Source organism: Cynocephalus volans, chromosome 1, assembly GCF_027409185.1.
Source record: "Cynocephalus volans isolate mCynVol1 chromosome 1, mCynVol1.pri, whole genome shotgun sequence".
NCBI classification, from domain to species: domain Eukaryota; kingdom Metazoa; phylum Chordata; class Mammalia; order Dermoptera; family Cynocephalidae; genus Cynocephalus; species Cynocephalus volans.
Genome location: NC_084460.1, coordinates 107893136 through 107904296, shown reverse-complemented (window position 1 = coordinate 107904296; position 11161 = coordinate 107893136). Strand labels below are relative to the sequence as shown.

At 43.4% G+C, this 11161-nt stretch overlaps 1 protein-coding gene across 2 annotated transcripts; it reads right to left on the bottom strand.

Annotated features, from left to right (window-relative positions):
* Positions 1 to 1884: 1884 nt before the first annotated feature.
* On the bottom strand, positions 1885 to 8657 carry LOC134389692 (5-hydroxytryptamine receptor 3E-like). Of its 2 annotated transcripts, XM_063113270.1 has the most exons (9): positions 8591 to 8657; positions 6690 to 6856; positions 6097 to 6141; positions 4024 to 4133; positions 3688 to 3857; positions 3213 to 3373; positions 2635 to 2839; positions 2246 to 2461; positions 1885 to 2114 (listed from the first exon to the last, which is right to left on the bottom strand). In XM_063113270.1, exons 1-9 carry the CDS (start codon positions 8655 to 8657, stop codon positions 1885 to 1887), a joined length of 1371 nt encoding a protein of 456 aa, XP_062969340.1. The 2 variants fall into 2 exon arrangements, with proteins under 2 accessions (XP_062969340.1, XP_062969349.1); XM_063113279.1 differs by lacking the exon at positions 6097 to 6141.
* Positions 8658 to 11161: the final 2504 nt, after the last annotated feature.

Below are 11161 nucleotides of genomic sequence, written 5' to 3'. Positions count from 1 at the left end.
CATGATTTTTTCCCATAGTATGGAGAAGATTGCTTTGTTTGCCATTGAATCAAGAAACTAGAGTCAGGAAGAATGATGACATGATGTAGGGGAAAACCTAACCCCTGAGATCCTAGGGGATTGCGGCAAAAATAAAGGAGTGAAAAGAGGTGAGACATTGGCAAGAGGGCAGATGGTCAGATCTGTGTCCTTGTTTACCCTCTCTCGGTCCCAGTTGAGAGCTATGGACTACCATGAAGGAGAAAGCTTATCTGTCTTCGAGGTTGGTGTAAAGGTCAGAACTTCACAGTCCTCTGAATTGGTCCAGCAGATAGAAGTGTGTGAACTTGGGGAAGGGCTGCCTCTAACTGCTTGCTTCTGTGGAAGTTGAAGGACCTACCTTGTTCATATTGGTGGGCAGGGGTAGCTGAGCTGATGTATTCTGGTCCCTGCAGATGGGAGAGGATTGCTACTTGTTGCTGGGTTGACCTGGAAGTTGAGAAGTGCCCTCCATGTGTTTTAGCAGAATCAAAATATTTTATCACCCATTCATAAAAACATCTATTTCAGGATTCCATAGTTAAGATGGTTTGCTTTTGTTCAAAAGAATCTCATGGTGTGACTTATATAGGTGCTGAGAGGACACAAAATCACAAGCAGGCAATGAAAACTTACAATTTACTTAAAGAGACTCAATCTCAGGAATAATGACTGTATTAGTTAGGGTTCTCTAGCGAAACAAAAATAAGCTGTGATATAGAGGGTTTGAATAATGCAATCAATAGGTTCTATTTAATAGATGTACATATAAAAAGAAAGTATATATATACTTTTTAAAAAAAAGTCCTGAAACAATTATGAAATCAGTCATGCATTTAGCTGGAAAGAAAGCTTTATAAATCCAAAGTTTTAAATGTAAAGGTCATGCTCTCTAATGATAAACCAAGAAACTGGAAATTAATAATGAAAAGATAATGTTCTTATCCATAGATATTAAGAAACACTCTCCTAAATAGTCTTTAGATCAAAGAGGAAATAAAAATTGAAATTACGAATTGTCTATGAAGTAATGAAAAGGAGAATACCTTATTCTAAAGCCTATGGGAGGGGCTGGCCAGTTAGCTTAGTTGGTTAGAGCACAGTATTGTAACACCAAGATCAAGGGCTCATCTTCCTGTACCGGCCAGCCACCAAAAAACCAACCAACCAACCAACCTATGGATACAGCTAAAGCTGTTCTCAGAATAAAATTTCTAGAAAGACTGAGAAAACTTTAATTGAGAATTCAACTTAAAAAAATAAGAAAAAGAATAAGATAAAATAAATTAGGAGAGTATTAAGATGAAATCAGTATAAGATAATGAAAAAGATAAATGAAAATAATTTACTAGTAAGAAACTATGTCTTTGAAAATACCTAACAGAATTAAAACTTCTCGAACAGGGCAGTTGTCACATGGGACTTAAGGTGAGAGGATCGTCCCTTATGATATCAAAGCTTTATCACAGGCGGAGAGAAGCACAGGTGATATTTTGAATCTGTCAGTCCTGGATAGTTAAATTTCTGCTTCACGACATAACAAAGAGCCAGAGATCTCTGCAAAATGATTTATTGGGGCAAGTTAGCCAGCAGAGGTGGTGGGACCTGCTATGCAGTAGATGTAAGAGGGGCCTAGAACCACATGGTGGGACTGAGAGAAGCCAACAGAATGCAGGAAGGAGAAAATGTCTAGGACTGGATGAGACTGATCAGCGGGCTGAATTGGGATACATGGAATGCAGCAGCCCTGTGGTAATCTTTGGGGATGTGACAGTTGGTACTCTAGAATGGGTGAAGACCTGTCTGGTTCCTGGAGACCAAAAGCAGCTCCTGGCCAGGATCTGCAGGAACAGATAGACATTATGCCTAGGTGTTCCAGAGGACAATGACTGTGATGACAGAGGAGGCCAGCAAAAGTAGGTAGAGGCGGAAGAGCAGGGTGTCCATCATGAGGGTGAACTGCACCCACAGCTCTACCAAGTACTGCTTCTGGGCCTCCCGTTCCCGCTGGGACCCCGTTGATTCAGGGCACCCATTTGACCCTACCTCTCTGGGACCTGACACCGTCCCCACCAACTCTGCTGGCTCCTTCAGGTCTGTGGAGAGGACAGAGACTCAGCCATGGGCTGCGAAGGTCACCAGGGGAGGAAGGTGCAGGGGAAGGAAGACAGGTGCTGAGAACTGGAGGTTGGGAAGAAGAAGCGTGGGTGGTGCTGGCTTCCCTTACCAGGCAGGTGGGTGGGGGCAGGACCCATGTCCTTATTTTCCCTCTGGGGCACAGTGGGGCAGCATCTCCTTGGTCTGATGTAGTGCAGCAGCAAGGCTTGGAGCCACCGAGGCATAGGTGGGGGCTGGGTGGTGGCCAGGTGCAGCAGGTAGGTGATGAAAACGGTCTCCAGCAGGCTGATCACCATCAGGGACAGGCACACGGCAAAGTAGACACCTGGAGGAAAGGTGGGCCTGCGTGAGGGCCAGAGGCACCACCCAAGCCTTCTTTCCTCTCTTTCCATCCCAGCCTGGCAGGCACAGAGCCTCCTTATCCCAGCATATCTCTTTTCTCTGAGCTCTTCGCCAAAGTTCCCACCCTCCTCTTTCCAAAAGCTGGAGGAGCCATACTAATGAGGGGGGTGCCATTTGTGGGGAGCAAGTCATTCATCACGAGCAGGAAGACATTGTAGCCCAGCAGAAGGGTTATCTTGAATGGGGCACGGTTTTCGCTTTCTGCTGGCAGGTAGAAGCTGAGGGCGTCGATGGCAACCAGAAAGCTACTGGGCACCAGAAGGTTTATGATGTAGAGGCTGGGCCTGCGCCTGATGGTCACCTGGTGGGGAAAAGAGGGAGGGAAGTGCATATGGGATTTGGAGGTAACCCAGAATCCTGGAATTGCAGTTCACTTCCAGGAATAGCAGTGGTTTTCTTTCTGCCTTTTTCATTGGTCTGATATCACCCTAGGATATGAAGCTTGTGGAAGGCAGCTTCATAATCTGGCATAGAACCTGCCGAGAAGGAGTTAAGCCAGAGCCGTGAACTTTAGGAAGGAGAGTGAGGCTGGGCAGCGTGGAGAGAGGGTTCCTGCCTTAGGCAGAACTGGTGAGATTGAGAGACCCTGAAACTTGGGAGACAGCCATTTGGTGGAGATTCTATGCAAGTGCATAAGCAAGGAAGGAAGGAGAAGTGAGGGCCTCTGAGCTCACATAGAATGTGATCTGATCATACAGGTTGGTGCCCACAGACATCTTTGGGGTTGCCTTCTTCATGCTCAGGAGCTCCCACTCTCCATAGGCCTGAACGATCTCCCGAGACACGTCTGTTATTTCCCACACTTCCTTCTCCATGCCGAGCACCATGTATTCCACTAAAAGGGAGAAGCATCCAAATCATTTTTCAAGGATGTCATTTCCCGGTGGCTCTTTTTCCATCCTTTCATTCAACCAATATCTCTGAGTGCCTACCACATGCCAGGAACTTTGCTGGGAGCTGGGGATAGCAATGAACAGGACAGACTTGGGTTCTGCCTTTATGGAAAATATTTAAGCATCCACAGACCCTTATTCTTTGGCCCACGCATACTCCTCTGCCAGCATTTACTCATGGTTTCTTTACATTTTTCTCTGTTGCTTTATTGGTTACTCTTATTCATGTCATCCCTGATACCCCACTGCAACTTACCTGTGTAGAGGAATGATCTGAAGGTGAGTGTGCAGTTCTGCTGGTCAAAGGGGAAGTAGAAGATGTCCAGGTTACACACACTGGACACCTTCATGGGTTTATTAAACTTGATGCGACCTTCATTACTCACATACAGTGTGAGGTCTTTTGGGGTCTTATCCACATCAATGCTGTAAGAGAGGTGAGGTGGGAGGCAGGTGCTGTGATTTTCTCATCTCTCTGGTCATTTCTCAGTCATCTAAGACCACTTACAGTGGCCCCAATGGCAGATTATGAACTCTCCTGACACCAGGAGATGGGGCTTCTCTCTGGCTTTCCCCAACCCTTGATACGCACGACTCAACGATGAAAATGTCTGGGAGCCACAGGTTCCTGGCTGCTATACTGAACTTCGCGATGCCCTTACACTCCACTGGGTTCCAGCTGATAAATGGATTATCCCAGACCTACAGCCCAGGTGGAAGAGAGGTGAGAGACTGATATGTATCAGGGTTATTATCTCTTGCCCTTTGATTTCTTTTTTAAAAAAGAAGTTATAAAATATTTCAAGCATATAGAAAATATGTAAAATAATACAATAAAGGGCCAGCCCATGGCTCACTTGAGAGAGAGTGATGCTGATACCACCATGGCCACGGGTTTGGATCCCTATATAGGGATGGCTGGTTACCTCACTTGGGAAAACGTGGTGCTGACACCACCAAGTCAAGGGTTAAGATCCCTTTACTGGTCATCTTAAAAAAAATAATAATAATACAATAAACATCTGTATATGAACCACCCAACTTAGTGCAGTCTTAAATTCTTTATATATTTACTTTTTTTCCCCCAAGAAATCAGAAGTACAGATAAAATTGAGCCTCCCTGTGTCCATTTCTTCATGAATTTTGATCCGTCTGCTCTCTCACTTCAGTGGAAAATTACTTGTGATCAGGGTAATTCTCTCCTTTTTACAGTAGGAATGAGATCTAGAGTGGAAAGATCAGAAATTCAGCCTTTCTGGGCTAGAATTTCCTCAGTGTGAAATAAGGGTAGTGGTGAGTATCAAATGAAGTAGGGTATGTGACAGGATATTGTAAACTAATGTTGTTCAAATGCTCTCATGTATTAGTATATCTAGCAAGGACTTAACTGTCTTACAGGCACCGTTCACTGGTCTTTACTGAAAGGAGAACTTGAACAAGCCCTTGGGTTTTTTGAGACCCAGAGCAGTAGCGGTCTTCCTCTCCTTGGTGGGTGCCATCTCCTTTTGTCTTTGTGGTGACCAGCTCTCCTTTCCAAGGCTAGCAACCTTCTCTGGAAAATGTTTTCAAGGATTGTCCAGCGTTGGGTGGGCTTGTCTAGTCTTGGGGCACTTTTTTTGCCAGCAGCTGTGATTTGTTTGTTTAATATGCATAGAGCCACAGCCAGAATGGGGACTCGAAGCATGTTAAGTTAAGGTTTGTGTGAGGTAGTGCTACAAAACCTCATGTTGCATACCAAACACCTGGGGATCGCCTTGAAATGCAGATTCTGATTCAGTAGTAGGGTGACTAACTTATCCTGGTTTGCCAGGAACTTTCATGGTTGTATCGTTGAAAGTCCCATGTCCTGAGAACTCCTCAGTCTTGGGCGGGCTAGGATGGTTGGTCCGCTAGGTGGAGCTCAAAATCGAGTGCATTTCTAATAAACTTTCAGATGGTAAAATCAGCTAGTGCTTCTGGTCCAGGGACCACACTCTGAGAACAACGTTAGGTGATTGTGACTATCTATTCCCTGCTCCTTCCTTCCCTCCAACTAGTCTTTTCAAGTTGGAAACTTAGTTCATTTACTTTCATCCTCCACCCCCCACCATGTTTTCTAATCAATACACTTAAGATATAAATTTTTCACTGGATTATGCTTTGGTTACATTTCATAGACTTTCATTGTAGTGCTTTACATTTCTAATTACTTCATAATTTCTATCTAATTGTTTTATTTTCCATTTAGCCCAAAATATTTCTAGGTTTGATTTTAAATTCCCAAGAAACAAGGTTAATTTCTATTTACTTGTATTGCGTTGTCATCAAAGAACGTGATCTAGATAATTTCTGCTTTCTCAGTTTTGTTGAGACTTCCTTTGTGGCCAAAAATATGCTCAGTTTGGGGAAATATCCCACGTGTGTCAGGAAAGGTTCTGCATGTTTATTGGCGCAACATTTGGTATGCTTCTTAATTGTGCTGTTAAAAATCACAATATTTTACTCTTTTTTAACTGATTTTTGAAAGCAGTATATTGAATCTTCTCACCATTATGGTAGATTTTTCAATTTCTCCTTCATGTGTTTCAAAACTATGCTAGGAATATAATGGATCATAATTTTTATATCCTTGTTTAAAAACCTTTTTGACTCTAAATAAAGGGAGAGAATAAAGTGTTGGCCATACCATTTCCAGCCACAGGAATGATGACAAGAGCTGTAGCTGTTCATCCTGCCAAAAGAATTTCCTGTGTCCAGCATGCTGCCAGTAAGAAGTCTGTCCATCCCTCTTCACCCACTTCTCCATCTTTGTTTACCAGCCCTCAAGGTATGTAAGGGCAATGCTGTGATTAAAGCTAGTATTACAGGTTGAAGACAAAAGCTCGATTAACACTGGAGCATTAGGCTGTGGGCAGGACAGTTCACAGCAGGACTGGAGTAAAGGAGAGCTTCTCAGCCATGGCTGTACATGAGAATAACCTGAGAAGTTTAAAAACACCATGCCCAGGTCCATCCAGTGAGAACCTCTGGGAGTGGATCCTGGGCAATGGCATGCAGCCAGGGTAGAGGATCACAGGGTGAGAAGAAAGAAAATTCTCCTTCACGTGCTGTCATACCTCACCTACCACAATGGACAGAGCTTCTCTGAGAATCACCAGGCAAATGCCACATAGCAATGGTGGAGGAAGCTGCAATGTGGTTAAGGGCTTGGGGGTCACCTTGCCATGGGCTGGGAAAAAGTTAAGGGCACCAAGGAGGTTTAGAGGGGTCGGCACTCACCACATCTAGGATTGCAGACATCGTGAAGGAGATGTTTACTCTTGTGGGGACGCTGATGTCGGTGACTGGACGGAAGGCCTTTCTCTCAAACACCGGGTTCAGAATAGAGGGATCCACCCCATAGTGGTCAAACCCTGAGCAATTGATGGTGAAAGTACTGCCCCTTCCTGTAGTGGACATCAACGCATGAGATAAGGAGAGAACTCCCCTGTTCCCTTATGAGAGGGGCCCTAGGGCGGGGACTGGGATAGTCTGTGATGACAGCTAGCATTTGTAGAGCGTTGAGTATGTGTCAGGTATATTCTAAGCCCTTTAAATAGATGACCACATTTAATCCTCCCAGTCCCCCATCAGGTTGATACTGTTTTTATCTTCATGTCATAAAGGGGTTAGCTAAAGTGTGATAGGGGAAGTAGCTTCCCAAAGTCAGACAGACAGTGAGAGGCAGAAGGTGGACTTAGTCTGAACCTGGGTTTGTCTACTGTTGCTGTTCTGTATGCCTCCCGGGATGCGATGGAGACAGGGGGACGGGACACTGAGAGGGTGCAGATGCTGGGCGCTTCCTGCCAGGGCCAAGGAGGAAGGGCTGGGCTGGAAGGCAAATGATGGGAGCTGATGTGGTGAGCTGAGTGAGGGCTCCGGCTTCCTTTCTAATATTTCTGTCTTCATGCAAAGGATGCCCAAATGTGTATGCAAACTGGGCCCCAGGACAGTGCTGTCCATCTGATAGGATTGCAGTCCCAGAGCCCCAAAGAGAACACACCTATTTTCACCTTGACTGCCCCAACCTTCCTTCTCCTTACTTTGCTACTCAACCCTATTATCAGCTCTCTAGTTCCAGGCTTTTGAGGTGTTCCCTCCCCTCTCTTCTGACTAATAAAGATTTCAATTTTCTACTGGTGGAAATTTGTTGGAGGAGCAACAACCTAGAATGAGAAAGATGGCTGATGACCTCTGTGCCAAGGACATCAAGCCTTATCTATTCCCAAGTCACAGTGTTTTCCAGGCAAATCCTTGAATCATTCTATGAGCAGTGAATAGTCACTTGTCAATCCCGGTCTGCAGGTGCCCAGAGGAGCTTGTAGAATGTTTTCTACCACCTAGACCAGGTGTGCAGTTTGTATCTCTTCCCTGTACTGGCCTCTACAGCCACCTCTGCTTCAGTCCTCTCCTGTGCCCCCTTATCCAGAAATCATGTGACAACGTAAGGTGGAGGCATGACATTTATTGGCACCTACCAAATTCCAGGCAATGTGCTACACGCTTTCTCTCACTGAATCCTCACCATCGTGCAAGATAGGTCCTATTTTGCAGATAAAGAAACTGAAACTCAGAGAAGTTAAGCAACTCATTCAAAGTTACACGAATAGCAAAGTGAAGGACCAAGATCCAAACCCAGGTCTATCTGTCTCCAAATCCCATGTTCTTTCCAGTAAACCATGCTCCCTTCCTGGAAGAGAAGCGCACTCTGTTTTCACCCCGCACCTACTGCCCTCTGGCACCTTACTTAACCTAGAGCACTTGGATCCAAAAGGTGAATGGGGAAGTTATGACTAAAGCAGGTGGGCACTTTGCTACAGGGGGATGGGTTTCATACCTGCAGAGAGAAGGAACTATGCCTGTGGGGAGGAAGGTGAGAGAACATAGACGCTAAATGAAGGAGAAGACAGTTGTGGGTGATTTGAGGGAAGAAAAATAGAAATACTCTTACATGGCATGTAACTGGAAGGGGATTTCCTCTATTTCAGAGAACGAGAGTCTATTTGGACATCATGGAAGTATAGTTATGAAATAACTATGTCCATTTTAGAGAATCTCTAGGCACTGGAGGTGTGAGAGAAGTTGCTAGGTGTTCTACCGGAGAGGGCTCCTCTTTCTTCCCCCGTTGTGCCTTTTCTTACCTTGAAGCAGAAGAGCGAGAACGAGGTAGAAGGGAGATCTCTCCCTGTGGAGCTTGCTTCCTTCCATCTTCGTTGTCTAAATTCTTCTGTGAGTGTGTACCAGGTCCCAGGAATTCTGAGATTAAAGGAGCAAAGGCCACACCTGGTGTCTAACTTTGAATACTGATAGCATTGGTTGACCACTGACATTTGTAACCTTCCTGGACAGAACGTCTGTTGTCTTGTTCTTGCCTATGCCTTGAGGTTTAGTTTGCTTTTAGGACTCTCTTAGTTTAGATATTTCACTACGACGTATATAGTTGTAGACTATATTGATGGTGTTCAGACCTTGGTGTCTGAAGATTCATCTCTTCACTTCTGGAAACGTCTCAGATGTTTAAAAATACTGTATTTCCTCTATTTTTCTCTGATTAGACATATGTTGGATACTTTCCTTCTATCTTACATACCTTTTAATCTCTTTTATTAGTTACCTATTGCTGTTGTAAGAAATCACAAACTTAGTGGCTGAAAGAAACACTATTTATTATTTTAGAGCTCTGTAGGCCAGAAGTCTGGAGTAGGTCTCACTGGGTTAGAATCAATGTGTGGGCAGGGCTGCATTTCTTCTGGAGGTTCTAGGGGAGAATCCATCTCCTTGCCTTTTTCAGATTTTGAGGACTGCCTGAATTCCTGGGTTCATTGTCCTGTTCCTCCACTTTCAAACCAGCAACATTGGGCCAAACTTTTCACACTGCCATTTAATCTCTCTGGTTCCCATTTTCTTCTCTTTCTCCTTTACTCATGAGGACCCTTGTGATTATACCGGGTCCAGCCGGATAATCCAGGGCAGTCTCCCCATCTCAAGGTCAGCTAATTAGCAACCTTAATTCCATCTGCAACCTTCATTACTCCTTTCCCATAAAACCGAACATATGCACAGGTTCCAGAGACTAGGACATGGGTGTCTTTGAGGGGCCGTTGTTCTACCCAGCACACCTCTCTTTCTTATTTTTCACCTCTTTATCTGTCCCTAGTGATATTCTCAGGTCTAGCTTCCAGTCAACAAATTCTTTTCTCAGCTATGTTTCAACTGCCATCTAATCTGTCCATTGAGTTTTTAATTTCAATGGTTATATTTTCATATGTAGAAGTTTTATATGGTTCTTTTAAAAAATCCATTTGTTCTCTTTTTTTCTTTCTCTTTTTTGTTTCTTGGTGGCTGGCTGGTGTAGGGATCAATCCCTGGACTTTTTTGACATTAACTTTTTTGGTTGCTATAAACTCTACATAACTTAGAACTCTAAGCCTCACCCATTCCCAACTGTACAATTCAGTGGTACATTTACAATGTTGTGCAACCATCACCACTATTTCCAGAACTTTTTCATCATCCCAACCAGGAACTCTGCAGCCATTATATTCCACCCCCCATTCCATTCCTTCCACCCCCCAGGCCCTTTACTTGTATTCTACTTTCTGTCTCTATGAATCTTACTACTCTAGGTACCTGCTATAAGTGGAATCATACAATATTTGTTCTATTGTGTCCAGTTTTGTTTTTTTTTGTTTTTTTTTTCCAGCTTGGCATTATGTTTTCGAAGTTCATCCAGAATTTCATCCCTTTTTAAGACTGAGTATATCCTATTGTATATACTACGTTTTGTTTATCAGTTCATCTGTTGATAAACATTTGGTTCTATTTTACCTTCTGGCTTTTATAAATAATGCTACTATGAACTCTGGTGTACAAGTAGCTGTTTGAATCCTTGCTTATTTAATGCTTTGGGTATATCCCTAGAAATGGAATTGCTGGGTAATATGATAATTCTTTTTAACTTTTTAAAGAACAGCATCAAACTGTTTTCTCATAACCCTTTTCCATAGCAGCTATCCAATTTTACATTCCCACCAGCGGTGCACAAATTTTCCAATTTCTCCAAATCCTCACTAACAGTTGTTATTTTTCATTTTTTGAATAGCCATCTTAATGGGTGAGAAGTGCAAATATTAACTTTTCCCCTATTTTTTTTATTGTTGTAAAATGCACATAAATTGACCATCTCAATGATTTAACTGTGCAGTCAGTGGCAGTAAATATACTCATGATGTTGTGCAGCCATGGCCACCATCCACCTCCGTAACTCTTTTCATTTTGTGAAGCTGAGACTGCACACCCGTTAAACACTAACTCCCTATTCCTCCTCTCCCCAGCCCCTGGCAACCAATTTTCTACTTTCTGTGTCTAATTTTGACTACTCTAAGCACCTTTTGTATGTGGAATCATGCAGTATTTGTCTTTTTGTGACCAGCTTATTTTACTGAGCACAATGTCCTCAGGTTTTATTCATTTTGTAGTATATTGCAGAATTTCCTTCCTTTCTAAGACTAAAAAATAATCCTCTGTATGTATGTACTATATTTTGCTTATCCATTCATCTGTTGATGGATACTTTTGTCGTTTCAACATTTTGGCTACTGTGAATAATGTTGCTATGAACATAGGTATGCAAATGTCTCTTCCAGACCTTGCTTTCAATTCTTATGGGTATATACCAGAAGTAGAACTGGTGCATCATAAGGTAATCCTAT

Excerpts from the sequence above, each read along its gene's own strand:
- LOC134389692 (XM_063113270.1), bottom strand. The coding sequence starts at position 8,657 with ATGGAAGGAAGCAAGCTCCACAGGGAGAGATCTCCCTTCTACCTCGTT. Across the intron at positions 6,857-8,590 it reads TCTCGCTCTTCTGCTTCAAG|GAAGGGGCAGTACTTTCACC; the intron begins GTAAGAAAAGGC and ends TGTCCACTACAG. Across the intron at positions 2,115-2,245 it reads TGCCCCCACCCACCTGCCTG|ACCTGAAGGAGCCAGCAGAG; the intron begins GTAAGGGAAGCC and ends TCCTCTCCACAG.